At 50.3% G+C, this 18,552-nt stretch overlaps 1 protein-coding gene across 1 annotated transcript in view; it reads right to left on the bottom strand.

Annotated features, from left to right (window-relative positions):
* Positions 1-1,022: 1,022 nt before the first annotated feature.
* RAP1GAP2 (RAP1 GTPase activating protein 2) overlaps positions 1,023-18,552 on the bottom strand; it is a 188,611-nt gene continuing 171,081 nt past the window's right edge. Inside the window, exons 18-24 of the mRNA XM_012653009.1 lie at positions 14,246-14,383; positions 12,482-12,600; positions 5,573-5,686; positions 5,214-5,331; positions 4,667-4,793; positions 1,299-1,375; positions 1,023-1,060 (exon numbers count right to left, since the gene is read on the bottom strand). Coding sequence (XP_012508463.1) covers positions 1,052-1,060; positions 1,299-1,375; positions 4,667-4,793; positions 5,214-5,331; positions 5,573-5,686; positions 12,482-12,600; positions 14,246-14,383 — 702 coding nt within the window. The 3' untranslated portion in view covers positions 1,023-1,051. The remainder of the gene's footprint in view (positions 1,061-1,298; positions 1,376-4,666; positions 4,794-5,213; positions 5,332-5,572; positions 5,687-12,481; positions 12,601-14,245; positions 14,384-18,552) is intronic.

The following is an 18,552-nucleotide window of genomic DNA, read 5'->3' as shown; positions in this document are numbered from 1 at the left end:
TCAGAGTAGTGGATGGCACCCCCAAACTGCTGGAACAGCAGCCTTCTCCAGGACAGAGTTGGGGCTTCCCTGGAGGAGACAAGGAAGAGGGAAATGATGACAACACATTCGGCAAAGGAAGGAGGGGAGAACACAAATGCGGGCAGTGTAGACGTCGGAAAGTGGGGAATGCACACGCCCAGGCACCCACTGAATACTCTCAGGACGAGGAGGGTGCCAGGTAAAAGGGTGCCCGAGAAGTTGGGCATAAACACTACTTCAGGAAACACGGGCACCTTTAGCACACGATGGGAGGTGGAGGTGGATGTCAACATTCCCATTTTGTCTTCTGTCTTTTCATAAATCAGGGTTAACATAAAGTGGGTTCAGCTGTACCTCCCGGCTCGGTGCTGACCGTGACTCACACCCCTGGGAGCCCCACACAGGAGGGGGTCAGGGATGTGGATGGGTCTCCTGTGACTTCACAAGCCGGGGTTCAGGCTTGGATGCTGGCAAGCTGGGCCCTGCCTGTTCTGCTGAAACCACATACCCCTGCGGCTGAGCCAGGAGCAGAGGCCTCCTGGGGTTGCCCCTCACAGTGCGGACCTGGCGGGGCCATCTCTTGGCCTACAGGGAGGACACACCCCAGCCTAGAGCCTTGGCCAAAGACACAGCGGGGAAAGGCTGCCTGAGAGCAGGGAAGCAAGGGGCAAGCAGGGGCTCCTCCCTCCAGGGAAGGGATGGGCTCCGCGCTGCTGCCCCTTCTGCCTGCTGGAACCCGACTCCCTCCTGTGGAAGGGACAAGGGAGGCTGCTTAGCGGGTCTGGTCCAATCCTGTCAGGCAACTCTTCCTACCTGCACGCAAGGCTGTGTGCCCCCTTCCCCATGATGAAGCTTTGGGGACGAGGCGACTGTTTGGATCTCCCCCCAGCTGGCAGGATCTCTCTGCCTACTCTTAGGTTATAAGGCCACTAGAAACCTGATCTTAAAGGAACACGCTTCTCCCCTCATGGCCACAGCAGGACACACACTCACTCGACCCACCTCAGACGCGAAGGACTCCTCTTTCACCTTAGTGACCCTGTTTCAAGAAAAATCCACAGGAGAGTTTTAAATAACAAAACACCACAACCACCCCACCCCAGGCCTACACCAGGCAAGGAAAGATCTGAAAAGAGCTTTCCTTCCCCTGTCTCCTTCAGGGGGTCCCCCACGGGCTGTTTGAGGCTCCCTCCTCCCCCAGCCCGCAGCAGGAGAGGAGGCTGGCTTTTGGAGGCCAGTGGAATGTGGAATGTGGGAGGCTGTTCCGGGATCCTTACCGCCCCAGAGCTGGCGTGGCTGAGCTTATCAAAGCGGAATTTCAGGTTTGATCTCGGGGAGTTTCTGCTTTTGGTATCTAAGAAAAAGAAGAATTCCCATGAAAAGAGAGTGGAACTGTAGAGGTCACTAGGGCTGTATGTGGGGACTGGCCAGGGAGGCCGGGAGAAGGGGCCTCCTCCTCTCCACTAGGCGTCCCAGCTGACCTGTGCTCGTCCAGAGCCAACTCAAAAATTTTTACAAGTGTTGTGAGTTGGCTGTTAAACACAGGCCATTGTAAAAGTTAGGTTATGTAAGGTCATAACTAAATAAATTATATTCAACAAAGGTAATAAATACTCAAAATTCATCACTTGCTAGTTATTTTTCTATGATCTAGGCTCTTCCCTCTATTGTATCCACATAGTGGACACACCCAGTGATGGGCGTCTTCCCAGCTCCACGTTCAGGGATGGCACGGAGGTAGCTGGAGATCAGCCATGACAGGAGTATTTACACCACAGAAATTGGCAAATGCCACCAATCAGGACTTGATTTACTGTTTGTTGTCTAGACTTCGGAAACTAGTGGAGAAAATAACAATGCAGATGAAACTTGAAAATGTGTTGTATCTGCAGCCATCACACTGTGAATAGCACACACCAAAAAAACCTGAGTAAATATTCTTCCAGTATTTGAAAACTATTATCCGATTCAGCAAAGCGGCTGCTCGTGTCACTGACAAACAAATGAAGTTCTCTTAATATAAAGTGCTCATTAATCTACACGATAGTATCAATCCACATTCACATCAGAATTACACGTGTTTGTCATCTGCACCCTTAAGTTGGCTACAAATACAAAGGTTAGGCAAATATCAACAAAAGCATTTTGTGAGAATCAATTGGACATATGGGATTTACAGTAAGAAATATTGTATGTTTTATCATTATTTGTAACCTGTGTGTTTCAGATCCATAAAAATTTACAACGAACATGTGTGTGAGTGTGTGTGCGTATACACGGGTGTGTTTGCATGTGTGTAGTGGGAGAGCCAGTTGTTAAACATTTACCACCACACCACTGGCAGGAGGCCCACTTGACTTTCTGGTTCTCCTCTGGCCAAGGGAATGCACAGCTCAGTACAAATCCTCCTGGAGGCTGCTCATTCTCGGTGCTTCAGATCGAGGGGTTCTACCCAGGGCTATGAGCCCTTCTCTGTGTGACCCCGCCAGTCCTCTTCTGGGCCCCCGCAAGCCCAGGTGTGAAATGACAGATGATCAGGCATCTGAGATTATGGAAGACTGCCTGTGAGGCCTTGTCAGGCCACCTCTCCCTCGGCCCTCTCCCCAGACTCAGCCAAACAGTCTAGAACAGGTTTCCAGCTCTTCCCACGCCCACCCTGACTCTGCAGGTACCCAGCACCCTTGCACGGGCTGCGGGCAAAAAGCCACCCATCAGGGTTCAACACTGCAGGGAGGCAGCCGTGTAGGAAGACGCGTCACTGTGTGATGCAGTAAGCACCGGGCAAGAGTTACCAGACCTGTTCAAGGTCACCTTCTGCCCTGGGTGACCCTCAGCAAGTTGCAGATGCTCTCTAAACCTCCCTCACTCAAAACTTTATTAATTTTGATATTTATTTAACAACAAGTAGGAGCCAGGCTTGGTTACAGATTGTTTCATTCATTCCTTCAATATTTTATTAAGTCTTATAAAAAAAATCAGGGAGTTTGCATTACTACCCCATTTTACAGATGAGGAGACCGAGGCTCAGAGAGGTATGCCTGTCAGTGCAGCAGCCAGGATTGCAGCTCGGCTCCACAGCTGCCTGACTACAGTCGGTTCAATGAGAGGAAGCTAATCGGGAGGCACGAACATAAAGGACCATTGGCTTTAAAACCACGATCTTCTCTTTTTCCCCTGACATTGCATATCCCCTTTTGCCAACACCCCTTCACTGTGAGAACCCCAGAAACACTGAGGCCATCCTGATGGCCTACTGGCCCTTTCTGCGTTTCTATCATTTAGATTAGAGTTTCTCAATCTATTGACATTTTGGGCCCAATAATTTTGTTGGGGGTGGGAGGGGAGCTGTCCCATACCCCGTTTAGCAGCATCTCTGACCTCCACCCACCAGATGCCAGTAGCACCCCCCCACACATAATCATGAATATCAAAAATGTCTCCAGACATTTCCAATGTCCCCTGGGGAGCAAACTGCCCCCAGTTAAAAGCCACTGACTACAGTATTGTTTTATTCCAGTTATTGAACACTTAGGTTAACGGTTCTACATCTCTTACACGTATAAGTTCATTTAATCTTCACACAACCCATCCTCTGAGGTACAAACTACTATTCTCTTCCCTTTATTTTTGTCTGGAGAAACTGAGGCACCGAAAGGCTCAGGGACTTGCCCAATGTCACATCACTAGTGACGGCAGATCCAGGACCTGGACCCAGGCTCCAGAGTCCTGTGCTTGCCCCATGGCATGCTGCCCTCCCGGAGGGCAGGGCCACATCTTTGATCCGTGGGCACCCGTAGCGCCCGCCTAGCAGCGCCCCCCTAGCAGGCCCGTCCCCTCTCCCCAGAGCAGGCTCCTCCTCGGCCCGACTGCAGGGACCACAGAACCGCAAGACTCCGGAGCCCACTATATTCTACTTCCCTGACGTCTCTTGAACACACGTCCTTCTCCCATGGCCCCGTCACCCCTCGCCACCCCGCTGTGACCCCTCACTGTTCTCCCCCACCCTCTGCTCCCACGGACCCTTTCTACGCTCAGCAGCTGCGGCCGCCAGAATGGTCCTCTCGAGTGCAGGTGGTGCTTCTCTGCTCGAGATCCTTCGAAGACTTCAGAGCGAGAGAACTCCGTGGGGCCCAGGCCTGTCGTTGCTCTAACCTCTCACTCCTCTCTCAGGCCTCCCCGCCGGGAACTCCAGCCGCACGGAACCACCAGACCCACATGCAGGTCCAGAACACTCGGTTTCTCCTCCTCTCCAGGCCTTTCTGCATCTCTTCCCTCCACCAGCAACACTCTCGCACCCTCGGCCTTGTGTCATCAGGATCATCGCCGTGACAGGGGTGGGAAGAGAGCTCAGTGGAAAGCGCTCAGCTTCTAATCACTAACCCTGAATCCTCCCCAGTGGGACCTCTGGCAAACCATTCAACTCTCAGAGCCTCGGTTTCCCCATACACAGGAGAGAGTAAGAACACAGGCCTCTTAAGGCTGATGAGCAGACGACGCGAGCTGGCACAGCTGAGGACCTAACATGGTAGCGAAGGAGTGGAAACTTGCCAGTTCGGCATGCCTGGGGTGCAAGCCCCGTGGACAGTGGTCAGGCCACAGCCCTGCCCACCTGGCTACATTGTGCACCTGGCCAGATGCCACTGACCTGTGGGACTCCGGCTCATGATGACAGGGGTGGCCACTGCCCCCAGGCTGGGGCTCTCGCTGCTCGGGGACGGGCTGTAGACAAACACCTCCTGCTTGAAGGGCGAGGTTGTAGACGGCTGGCTGCTCTGGGGAGAGAGGCCGGGTGAGCGAGGCAGCCCCACAGGGTGGCCACCACAAGCCCAGGACAGTCGCTGTCCCCCATTCCCTGCATGGACCTGCTCTTTCCTTCCTGCTGCCTTCAACCCTGGCTCCAACCTCTCCCGCTTCAAGAAGTGCCTCTGACCTGCCCCATGGAACACTGGCCCCTCCTCACCACGCACCCACGAACCCCACAGCAGGGACGCCACTCAGTCCGGCCCTGTCCCTCTGCCGCTACAGCACTGAGAGACGTCCCCGTCAGCCACTGCTTCCGGGGGTGGCGATGGCCGACAGGGCACCTCTCGTCCCAACTCTTCCCTTTTGTCCACAGACTGAAGTGGGGCCCCACCCAGGTGGCTGTTCTAACACACAGGGGGGCTGGCCCCAGGCTGGACGGGCACACCTACCCCACTGTCACCCTCCTCCATGGCCTCGCCCTCCCCTGCGGTGCTGCTGAAGCTGCTGGTGCTGGAGGAGGAGCGGGAGATGTTGGCTCGGCCGTTCTCCTTCAACTTTATGAAGGGCCTGCGGGGAGCAGGAAGTGAGGCAAGCCCTGTCACCTGCTGAGAGCCCTCCACCCCAGGCCCTCCCTGGGACCAAGAGCAGGGCAGGCCCACTGGCGGCTCCCCGTGCTCCTGCCTGCTGGCCTCTGTGTTCCAGAGAGTTCCAGAGGCAAGAGATGGTCACTCTCAGCTTGCCTGCCAGCAGAGATCATGTTCCAGGGCTCCAAATGGCTCAAGCCAGCCTTCCCCTCACCCTTACTTACTTCTCTTTGTTGGGGCAGATTTCAGGAGAGCTGGGGTTGGATGAAGTCTCAGACTTTATCTCCTGAGAAGAGTGTCCGCCATCTGGGGTCTTGGGGGTGCTGGATGTGCTGTCGCTGACGGAATGGGAGTGGAGAGGAGTGAGGCTGTGGAGCCAGTCCCCAAATCCCCACTCCAACCCCAGGTCCAGTGGGGAGCCTCTGCCAGCCAGCTCTCAGCATCGTGGGCTCAGAGCACCCCTACCAGAGCATGGCTGCCAGGACTTCCTTCCCACCTGAGCATCCCAAAACTGTGGCAGACAACAGGGCTTTCCAATCCCTAGAACAGGGGCTACCCTAGGTTCAAGGGTGATGCCCAGAGCTACCAAGCAGCAGTCCTGGCTTGATGGCCTCCTCACCCAAGCTGACCATCTCACCTGGCAGAGCTGAGGGCAACACGGGAATGGAGTGTGTCTGTGACATCCACCCCCACCGCAGGAAACAACCCAGTATGCATGGACCACTGCGAGGTGCAAGGAGGGCCACCCTCTACACAGCCCCGGGGACACCCTTCACAGGGACCACAATACGAGCTCCCTGGACCTGTGGCCAAGGCGGCCCTGGGTGCTGGGAAGCAGAGGGCTACTCTCAGCCCTGAAGTCCAAGAGTTTCTTTCTCCTGCAGTTTAACAGAGACCACGTACTGGTGGCCACGGTTTACCCCGTGCAGGCTGTTGGGGACGTGATGGCCCTGTCCTCCGTGCACCTTCTGAATAACAGGATTATTGAGATATAATCCACATACCATATAACTCACCTACTTAAAGTGTACAATTCAGTGGTCTTTAGTATATTCATAGAGTTCTGCAATCTAATTTCAGAGCATTTTTGGCTCCCCTAAAAGCAGCCCTGGGCCCATTTGCAATCACTCCCATTCCTCCCTCCCCACGCCCATCCCATAGCAACCACGATGGATTTGCCTATTCTAGACATTTCACATAAATGGAATCATACAATATGTTATAGTTTTTCTGCCTGGTTTCTTTCACTTAGCATAATGTTTTCATCTATGTGGTAGCATGTATCAGTGCTTCGTTCCTCTTTATTACTAAAAAATTCCATTTTATGGATAAACCACGTTTTTTATCCATTCATTAAACAATGGACATTTGGATTCTTTCCAGTTGGGGCTGTTACAGATAACGCCACCATGAACGTCCGTGTGCTGGCTGCACTAGTGGACTTGTTTTCATGGACAATTGTTTTCAATTTCTTGCTACACACCTAGGAGTGGAATCACTGTGTCATATGGTAACTCTATGTTTGACCCTCTGTGGAACTGCCAGACTGTTTTCCAAAACAGTCACACTACTTACCAATCCTACCAGAATAAACAAGGGTTCCAATTTCTCCATATCCTCTCTGACATTTGTTATTATTTGTCTTTTTGATTATAGTCATTCTAGAATGTGAAGTGTCTCAATGCACTTTGGATGAGGTTCCTAATAGTCTCCTGTCAACCACGCAGGGGTCCGGGTGACTGTGCTGGACTTCTCTGCGTGTCTGATGCTGACGTCCCTCCCACCTGGAATTTCTCCTCCCTGGGCTTCGGAGATCCCACCCTCTCTGCAGGCTCTCCTCCTCCTCTCTCAACCTCCTCCCCGGGCTTCGGAGATCCCACCCTCTCTGCAGGCTCTCCTCCTCCTCTCTCAACCTCCTCCCCGGGCTTCGGAGATCCCACCCTCTCTGCAGGCTCTCCTCCTCCTCTCTCACCCTCCTCCCCACCAGCTTCACCAGCTCTTTCCTTCTCCCCTTTCCCTTAAAGGTGTAAAGGTGGTGCTCCACACACCTTCTCTGGGTGGTCACATCATTGACCCACCTTTAACCTACACCTCTACCCCAGTGACTCCTAACTGACCTTCTCTAGTCAAGGCCTCTCTCCTAAACTCAAGACCTGCAGCTCTGACCACTCCCTGGACATCTACTGGATGGACCCCAAAGACCCCCATGCACGGGTTCCAAGCAGCTTTTCATCCTCCTCCATAAACCTGTCCCTTGTCCTGCATGCCCTAGTTCAAAGGATGGAACCACCACCCAGGGCTACAGACAACTTGGAAGCTTCGAAGTTATCCAAATGCCTCCTTTTTCCTTATCAGACTGTGAGCTGCTAGCAGACAGGTTGGTATCTTTTGCAGCACTTGTCTGAGCACTCAGCACTGTACTGGCACGTGGCAGGCACTCAATAAATGCTGCTTGCTGAATAAAGAACAAATGAGTTCACCAATTAAAGAATCAGAAAGACACCAAAACCAGACAAGGACACATACATGAAAAAAATTCCAGGCCAATATCCCTGATGAACATAGATGCAAATATACTCAACAAAATATCAGCAAACAGAATTTAATAATACATTAAAAAGATCACTCAAAAACCTACCTGACAGGTACAATGAACCAATTCAGGTGATGGGCACACTTATATCCCTGACTAAAGCATTATAAAACCTATCCATGTAACAAAAACATTTGTATCCCCTTAATATTTTGGAAAAAAGTATATAGATATTCTTTTAAAAAACCAAAATTCTCTTAAAAGATTGGAAAGAAATACCCTAAAAAGAGGCAGGCGTGGTGGTTCACACCTGTAATCCTAGCACTCTGGGAGGCCGAGGGAGAAAGATCGCTTGAGGTCAGGAGTTTGAGACCAGCCTGAGCAAGAGCAAGACCCAATCTACTAAAAATAGACAAATTAGCCAGGCATAAGTGCACCTATAGTCCCAACTACTTGGGAGGCTGAAGCAGGAGGATCGCTTGAGCCCAGGAGTTTGAGGTTGCTGTGAGCTACGATGACACCACTGCATTCTAACCCAGGCAATGGAGTGAGACTCTGTCTCAAAAAAAAAAAGGTAAACATTCATGGAATTATGGATTACTATTTTCCCCTTTCAACATTTGGTTTAATTATATTAATGTTGGAAAGATATTAAAAATAAAACTCGTAAGCCGGACGCGGTGGCTCACGCCTGTAATCCTAGCACTCTGGGAGGCTGAGGCAGGTGGATCGCTCAAGGTCAGGAGTTCGAGACCAGCCTGAGCAAGAGCGAGACCCCGTCTCTACTAAAAAATGGAAAGAAATGATCTGGACAACTACAAATATATATATAGAAAAAAATTAGCCGGGCATGGTGGCGCATGCCTGTGGTCCCAGCTACTCAGGAGGCTGAGGCAGAAGGATCGCTTGAGCCCAGGAGTTTGAGGTTGCTGTGAGCTAGGCTGACACCACGGCACTCACTCTAGCCCGGGCAACAAAGCGAGACTCTGTCTCAAAAAAAATAAAATAAAAAAAAATAAAACTCATGATTAAAAAAAGATCATTCACCATGATCAAGCAGGATATATCGCAGGGAAACAAGGATGGTTCAAATCAATAAATATGATACAACACATTAACAGAATTAAGGACAAAAACCATATGATTATTTCAATAGATGCTGAAAAAGCGTTTGACAAAATTCAACATCCTTTATGATAAAAACTCTCAACAAACCGGGCATATTAATAGAAGGAACATACCTCAACATGATAAGCCATATATGACAAACCCACAGCTAACATCACACTGAACAGGGAAAAATTGAAAGCCTTTCTTCCAAGATCTGGAAGAAGACAAGGATGCCCACCTTCACCCACTTTTATGCAACATAGCGCTGAAGTCCTAGCCAAAGCAATTAGGCAAAAAGGGCATTCATATTGGAAAGAAAGAAGTCAAATTATCCTTGTTCACAGATGACATGATATCATACTTAGAAAAACATAAAGACTCCACCAACAAACTGTTAGAAGTGATAAACAAATTCAGTAAAGTTGCAGGACACAAAATCAACACATAAAAATCAGTAGCATCTATATATACCAATAGTGAACAAACTAAAAAAGATATCAAGAAAGAATACCATTTACAATAGCTACAAAAAAATTCAAAATACCTAGGGATAAATTTAACCAAAGAAGTGAAAGATCTCTACAACCGAAACTATAAAACACTGATTAAAAAAAAATTGAAGATGACACAAAAAAATGGAAGGCTATCCCATGCTCATGGGTTGGAAGAATTAATGTTGTTAAAATTGACCTACAGATTCAATGCAATCCCCATCAAAATATCAGTGACATTCTTGACAGAAATAGAAAAGCGGCCAGGCGCGGTGGCTCACGTCTGTAATCCTAGCACTCTGGGAGGCCAAGACAGGAGGATTGCTTGAGCTCGGGAGTTCGAGACCAGCCTGAGCAAGAGCGAGACCCTGTCTCTACTAAAAATAGAAAGAAATTAGCCAAACAACTAAAAATAGAAAAAAATTAGCCAGGCATGGTGGCATGTGCCTGTAGTCTCAGCTACCTGGGAGGCTGAGGCAGGAGGATCACTTGAGCCCAGGAGTTTGAGGTTGCTGTGAGCTAGGCTGATGCCGCGGCACTCTAGCCTGGGCAAGAGAGCCAGACTCTGTCTCGAAAAAAAAAAAAAAAAAGGAAAAGAAAAGAAATAGAAAAGCAATCCTAAAATTCACATGGAACCACAAAAGACTCCAAATTGCCAAAGCAATCCTGAACAAAAGAATAAAGCTTGAAATCACGTTGCCTGATTTCAAATATATTACAAGGCCATAGTAACCAAAACAACATAGTATTGGTATAAAAACAGACACAGAGACCAATGGAACAGAATAGAGAACCCAGAAATAAACCTATGCACTTACAGCCACCTGATAAAGGTTCCAAGAACATACATTGGACAGTCTCTTCAACAGAGCAGTGCTGGGAAAACTGGATATCCACGTGCAGAAAAATGAAACTAGACCCCTATCTCTCAGCAAATACAAAAATCAGATCAAAATGTGCTAGATACTTAAATCTAAGACCTGAAACTATGAAACTACTAGAAGACATTAGGGAATGTTTCAGGACATTGGCCCAGACAGACTTTTTGGTAAGATCTAAAAACACAGGCAACAAAAACAAAACTAGACAAACAGGATTACATCAAGGTGAAATTTCTGTACAGGAAAGGAAACAATCAACAAAGTAATGAGCCAACCTGCAGAATGGGAGAAAATATCTGCAAACTATCCATGCAAGAAGGATTAATAACCAGACTATATAAGGAACTCAATGGCAAAAATCATAATAACAATCCAATTTTAAAATGGGCAAAAGATCCGAACAGACATTTTTCAGAAGACATACAAATGGCCAACAGGTATATGAAAAAATGCTGAACATCACTAATTCATCAGGGAAATGCAAATCAAAACCGCAATGAGATATCATCTCAGCCAGGCACAACGGCTCACACTTGTAATCCCTGCACTTTGGGAGGCCAAGGCAGGAGGATCACTTGCGGCCAGAAGTTTGAGACCAGCCTGGGCAACATAGCAAGACCCTGTCCTCTACAAAAATAAGAAACATTAGCTGGGTGTGGTGGCATGCACCTATAGTTCCAGCTACTCAGGAGGCTAAGGTGAGAGGACCACTTGAGTCCAGAAATTCAAGGCTGCAGTGAGCTATGATTGTGCCACTGCACTCCAGCCCGGGCAAAGAGTGAGACCTCATCTCTGGGAAAAAAAAAAAAGAGAGAGAGAGAGAGAGAGATCAACTCACTCCAGTTAAAATGGCTTTTATCAAAAAGACAAAAAATAACAGATGCTGGTGAGGATGCGGAGAAAGGGGAATATTCGTACACTGTTGGTGGGAATGTAAATTAGTACAGCCACTATGAGAAATAGTATGGTGGTTCCTCAAAAAACTAAACATAGAACCTCCCATATGATCCAGCAATCCCACTGCTGGGCATACATCCCAAGGAGTTGAAATCAGTATGTCAAAGAGATACCTGCGCTCCCATGCTCATCGCAGCTCTATTTACAATAGCTAAGATACGCAATCAACCTAAGTGTCTACCAACAGATGAATGAATAAAGAAAATGTGTTACATATACAAAATGGAACATTATTCGGCCACAAAAGGAATGAAATCTTGTCATTTGTCCCAGCATAGATAGAACTGGAGGTCATTATGCTAAGTGAAATAAGCCAGGCGCAGAAAGACAAATATTGCATGTTCTCTCGCATATACGGGGGCAAAAAGGATGGAGTTCACAGAGACAGAGTTGATTGGTGGTTACCAGAGGCAGGGAAGGGGGAGGGGTGAAGAGATGCTGGTTAATGGGGACAAAATACAGTTAGATAGAATAAGATCTAGCGTTCGATAGCACGGTAGGGTAATTGTTAATATAATTAAAAATGACATATTACATAATTCAAAATAGCTAAAAGAGAAGAATTAGAATGTCCCAAACGTAAAGAAAAATGTTTGAGTATAGATATCCCAATTACCCTGATTTGATCATTATATATTGTAGGCGTGTATTGAGATATCACATATCACATATCACATACCCCAAAAATGCATACAATTGCTATATGTCAATTTAAAAAAAAGAATCAAAAAGACAATTAGCAAGAACAGGTTAAGTATGATGTAATATATGAGAATTACTAAAAAAAAAAAAAAAAAAAAAGCACGGAACATTCTAAAAGCGCAAAGGAAGGTTCAGTTGATTCTGTCTGGCAGAATTGGGGAAGGCTTCGTAAGAGAGGCCATTTGCGTGTGCGTTGAAAAAGGAGGAAAAGAAAGACAAGAACCCGAGCAGTGTTTCCAGCTGGGGCCAAAATGCTGCCAGAACAGCCTTGGAAAGTCTCATGCAGAGAGCGGCCAGAGGGGCCTCCGTGGACGGAGAGGCGAGTGAGTGACAGGGGACGTGCAGGCGTGGAGGCAGGAATCAGGGCAAGCCATCTGCAGAGCCGAGCACAGCCCTCCCCAGGGTTGGGCATCTGACAGACCCACAGTCGGGGTGCAGTGGGGGGTCCCCAAGAATTACCTTCGCGTCCGGCTGTCCCCCTGGCCTTCAGAGCCCGTGTGCAGGCGGGGGAACAGCCCCGACCGCCGCTTGATGGGGCTCCGCGACTGGTTCTTCGCCGTTGCCACCGCCACCGGAGGCTGCCGATGAAACCTCCAGAATGAGTGTTCCCACCCTAAATCCAGGTCTCCTTCCCTTCATCCCCCTCACGGGTCTACACATGGCTCCTGCTCTGGAGGAGACCCCAGAGAATAGCGAGACCGCTGGGAAGGCTGGGACCTACGTCGCAGGAGCTGAGACCCCGAGGCTGGAGCCACTCACAGCCTTTTTTCCTGTGTTCTTAAGCTAAGCCTTGTGGCCTCAGGTAACGACCCACCAAAGACCAGAATTCTTGGAGGTCAAGGCCAATGTCAGGCGAGCCCCACAAATTGAGAAGGTCAGGACGATTCAGGGGTCACAGGCTGAGAACCACAAACCTAGAGAGCCCTGGAGTGACCTAGTTCAACCTCTCATCTTACTGATGAGGACAGTGAGGACCAGAGAGGCGAGGAGACTCCTCAGCGTCATCTAACAAGTCACTGGCAGGATGAGGACAAGAACCCAGGGCTCCTGACTCTCCATCTCTTGCTCACGAATGAATGGACTCAGGCAGGTGTCACAATAATAACAGAATGAGAGCCACAGAGCCAGGTCCACATGCACCAAAAGGCGGGGGAAGCCAGCTGAGGTTTCTGCTTCCGACAGTTACCTGGCCTCACGGGGGTAAGGGCAGATGGGAGCCCGGAGCTAATCTTTAGAGCCCGCCAGGCTTCTAACCCAGGCCCCAACTTCTGCCATGCAAGAGCTATGCAACCAGGGGCAGATGGCGAGACTCTTCCTCTGTGTCCCCCACCCACAGGGTGGAGGTAATGGCCCTGCTCTGCTCTGCTCACTTCAGGGACCTCCTAGGAGGAACAAGATAGTAGCTATGAAAATATTTACTGAATTAATTATGCAAAGCCACTTATAATACTAATCATCAGTATCATGGTGGGTCTGAGCTACTATTTAAAAAAAGAAGAAGAAGAAAAGAAAATCCCAGTCTGTACAAATCCAAAGCCACTTTGCTTTATGAAAGGACAGGCCGTGTGGTTCCCTCACCTCCCCAGCCCCTGGTGCAAGTCAGCCAGGCCTGAAGCACAGACCTGCGGGGCCCTCCATCCTTGGCAACTGTATGAAGAGCACAGACTTTGGATCAGGCAGACCTGCGTCCAAATTCCCGCCCTTCAGCTCAGCTGGGTGACCTTTAGCAAGTTACTTAACCATTCTGGGCCTCCCTTTCCTCAAAGCGGGACTGGAGAACGCTTCAGGCAGCTGGTGTGGGGATCGGGTGAGGTCATGTCTGTGGATTACTTAGCTCAGTGCCTGGGGCGCAGTGAGTTGGGGGTGGCTACTGCTATCATGAACAAAAAATCAAGGACACCCCTCTCACAATCATGGTTCCAAAGCCCCTGGGCAGAGAAACACGCCCTAGGACGATTCTGTAGGGTGGGCCCAAGGAGGAGGCCTAGTTGTTGAAAATACTCAGCAAACGAGAGGGCTTGTCGTATGGGCCAACTCTGGGTACCATCTGGGATGGAGGCTCCAAAGGACCACTTTCAGAGGGCAGGGGTTGGGGTCAGCCCCCAAGCAGCCTCAGTTTCCCTCCACCATCCAGCTTGCCCTTGGTAGCTACCCAGCCCCCCGTAGGTCTGGGAGGGACCCTCCCGGGCCCCACGTGCTGCCCCAGGGCCTGCAAGCACTCACCGAGAAGGTGGTTTTGGTGACCTCCACGCTGTTGTGAGAGATGCCCCCGCTGAGGCTGCCAGGGATGGCCCCACCATGCAGCTTCTTCTGGCTGCCCACCATGGTCTCCATGGAGTGGCTGCGCACACGGATGGCCCTCTGCGGGGAGGTCACAGGGGGGGAGAGGACAAGGGCCTGAGAGTCAGCACCTGGCCCCTCCAGGTGACCCTGCCCTCCCTGTGGTGTCTGCAGACGCAGTCCTCAGCATGTGCACACACACAAGGTCACAGAAGCCCACACTACCATCACTACGATTTACAGAGAATTCTCCCATATTCCGTCCCATGTTCTGGGCACGAGGTGAGGCAGGGCACACGCAGGGCAGTCTGAGGGGTCAGTGCCCCAGCTGCCCTGCAGGGTGGACAAAGGTTATCCTCAACTTACAGGTGAGGGAAGTGAGGCTTAGAGGTCACCACACTGTGTGACCTAATCTAGTCACCAACCTCTCTAAGCTACAGCTTCCTCATCTGTAAAATGGGAATTACATGTTTTGCACAGGATCATGGTAGGGATTAAACTTGCCTAACCACAGATTGACTCTTTTTTCCAGAAAAGTACGCTTCCTTCTATATTTACACCCTAGACTACCCCTTCTGCTGTCATCTGAAAGAGTGCTTTGTGCACCTTGGAATATATTTGCCTTTGGCGAAACCATGTGAAGAGCTCTTACTCATTGGTGCATCAAGCCATGCAGTGCACCATCGCTCACGCTTGCAGGGGGCTCAAGACACGCTTGCATCACAAGCCCGCGGTCTGACAGCTACTGAAAGAGGAGATGCATGGCCTTAACCCCTTGCAGGCAGAGCCACAGTCTGGTCCAATGTCTCCTCCTCCTCCTCCATGAGACGCAGGAGTAAGTTGTGATCTGTCTAAGGCGGTCACTTAATCCCTCCCCTTGCCAGTGGAACATGAGGGGTGTCTGCTAGGGGATCTGGGGAAAGGTTTCTTCAATGGCTCCCCAAAGAGGTGTGACATGTCTGCAGCTGAAACCATGCCAGGCACCTTGGAGCCATATGGGGCCAGGCCCAAGGGGCACAGCTGACAAGCCAGGGATGGCAAAAGGGAAAGAGGGAAAGAACCTGGACACCAATGACCAACTGAGCCTGGAGTCACCTAGGTCTCCTTGCCACGTGAGCTAATAATGGATTTTCCTTATCGTGGTGCAAGCCAGCAGTGGTAGGGTGTTATCGCAACTCTGGCTTCAGAAAACTGCCACAGAAGGACTAAGGTGTGAGCCCTGCTCCCTTCCTCTCTGGATTCACACCCGTGCGTGCATCAATGTGTGCCAGCTTACGTATCCCATGGGCCGACCTACGGATGTCTCACGTGGAAGAACAAGCCCCCTCCCTCCGTCTTGAAGCATCCAAGGAAGAGTTCAGTCTATGGCCAGGTGCTCCCAGGAAAACACCATGAATACCGCTCCCAACCCTAACAGGTCTCCCTGGGGTCTCTCAGGGCCAGGAATTCTCCAAGCTTGGGAAGGGCAAAGGACTTCATCCTGTCTTTCTATCCTGACGAGGGACACATGTTCAAGGGAGGGCCATTTGTAGACACAACGGCCCCTGAGACGAGATACTGAGAACCAGGTACAGAGGACTGTATCCCGATATCATCTTGGTTCTCTTGTCTGAGTCAAAGATGCCCCTTGAGGGACATCATCTCTCACTCCCTCTCTAGACCACAGAGTAGAGTCGCCTAGCAATGGTGCCCCACGACATGGTTAGAACAGCCAGCACGTTCTGTTCACTCCATCACCCGAGCACCACACAGTCACGTACCCTTTGGACAGCAGAGGGCAGGACAGGTGTGGCAGCACACTGAGATACCCTTGGATGAGCAGCGAGGTTCCCTGAATGAGTTCAGTGCTCCATAAACCTCAGCACCCTTGTGTTCCTTCAGTGCCCTCATGTCTTGCCACCGGCATCATCAACAATGACGATTCAAACTAATCATTTACATTCTCATATATAGTTACGAACCACCTAACGATGCTTTGATCAACGCTAGACTGTACATACGACAATGGTCCCACAAGATTATAATACCATATTTTAACTGTACCTTTTCTGTGTGTAGGTATGTTCAGATTCACGAATACTCACCACTGTGCTACAATTGCCTGGAGGATTCAGGACAGTAACACACTGTACAGGTAGGTGTGTAGCACAGGAGCAATGGGCTACACCATACAGCCTAGGTGAGTAGTAGGCTATGCCATCTAGATCTGTGCAAATGCACTCTATGATGTACACACAACAACAAATCCCCTAACAAATCCCCGTCATTAAGTGCCACATGACCGGATCCCTCACCGCCTCTTTCTCAGAAAGGATTTGATATGGGTAATAAGCCCTGGGTGACGGTGTCTGGGCTAATGAGCTTCACATACATGATCTTGTTGAATTCTTAACAACTCTGAGATGCAGCGAGGACAGGCATTTGGCTGGAAAAGGTCTTGAAAGGTAAATGATTGCCCAAAGCCACACAGCAGGTAAGAGATGGAGCCAGGACTCAAACCCAGGACCCTGGGCTGCAGATGAAATGGTCCCTGTAAACCAAAAAATGGTTCAGATTGAAAATATAATTCAACTGGTTGATGAACTAAGGATGACTGGAAACCAGGAATTTTCAGGGCCCCCGCCAAAAAAAAAAAAAGAACATTTCAGAGGCTGATGTAAAGAGGACACCAGCTCCTCAAATAGCGATGGTCGGGTCAGCGAGGTAAGTTTGAGGGGACAACGGGCTGACGGGAATTCCAGGCAAGTGCAGGCAGCAGCTGCTGCTCAAAGCAAACGGGAAGGGGTTGAAACCCAGCTCTTCCCGCTGCATGAACCTCTGAGATGCAGGCTCTGTCTGCACATTGTGGTGATGGTCCCTGTTGCGAGGACCACACAAGGCAGGGTGTGTCCCACACCGGCATGAGACCTGCCTGCTCAGGGACAGCTCTCCTCCCTCATTCTCAGGGAAGGAAAGAGAGACAGGTGACAGCTACCTCCAAGCCCTAAAATAAGGTTCAATTTGGACGAAACTGCCCAGGGATGAGGAGTGACGTATCTCCCGTTCCAACGTGATGTGGAGCTGGACAGAAGCACGGGCCTTCCCGAACCAGGCAGAAGAGTCAGCAGAGACCAAGATGGGAAAGGAGGGCAGGAGAAAGGACAGGCACAGGAAGGCTTTGCACCAGCATGAGGAGGTCTCCAGGGACCACTCAGCCCCTGAACCTGCCTGACCCAGCTCACCTCCCCTCCGCTGAGTCCGCAGGGACGGGCAGCTCCTGCTTTCAACGCTGCCTGTTCTGCTGTTGGACAGTCTGACCTTCAGAAAGTTCTTCTGTGCGCCGTCCCAAAATCTTACTACTCCTAGACCTGGGAGTCTCGGTGCAGTCTGCTCCATCACTTCCCACCACCGCCCCTTGCTGTCCTCAGAGTCTACGCTCCTCCCAGCTAATCACCTCCGGTTCCACCAACCACCCACAGCACACTTCACTGCTTTCCTTTGAACGGGTGCTCCTTGGGGGCAGTGAGAAAGCCATGTGGCTTTCTCATTACCTGTTAACGTCACCTCATCTCAGCTGGGGACTTGAGCCCCAGTTAGCATCACAGAGGGAGCAATTCCCTTCCCCGCCAATCACACCCTCACTTCCTTCCAAGTGGGTGTTGTGAGCTGTTTTCAATTTAACAAACTCAACTTAAGGGACATGAAACAAGGAGATGAGCGCCACAGGTGACATGCCTATCAGAGCCAGGCAGGAGATAGAGGCGGGGCGCTTGGAGACAGTGATACTAATTTCTTGCCTGCTGAGATGGCTCCTAATCAGGGAGCACTCAGAGGTCCCTCTAGCAGGGCAAATACAGGACAGAAGCTGACATCTCCACCTCCACAGACCACAGCTCCAACCCACAAGCTAAGCACAGCCAAGTACGAGGCCAGCTCTCTCCCAGCAGCCCTGAGAGGCAGTGGGGCCATCCTGACATCACAGCTTCCTGTCTCGGGGAAAAGGAAGGGCAGAGATGCCAAAGGCAGGGATGCTGCCTGGGCCCCCGCTGGGCTCCACCCACCATCGTGACACTGCCTGGGCTGCCCCTGCCTGCAGGTAGCCGGGGCCACGAAGGCTTTGCAGGGATCTCTGCAGCCTCTCTTGCCACTAGGGGTCAGGTCAGACCAATGCATTAACTATCAACAGTCCCTCAAAGGCTGGGAAAAATTAACCTGAACACTTCCCTGTTTGCTGTCACAGCTGGCTGACTGGCCTTCTTCCCCTTGGTCCT

Source organism: Propithecus coquereli, unplaced genomic scaffold (assembly GCF_000956105.1).
Source record: "Propithecus coquereli isolate 6110/MARCELLA unplaced genomic scaffold, Pcoq_1.0 Scaffold409, whole genome shotgun sequence".
In the NCBI taxonomy this organism is placed as follows: domain Eukaryota; kingdom Metazoa; phylum Chordata; class Mammalia; order Primates; family Indriidae; genus Propithecus; species Propithecus coquereli.
Note: the sequence above shows the minus strand (reverse complement) of the source record. Positions and strands in the feature narration are given on the sequence as shown.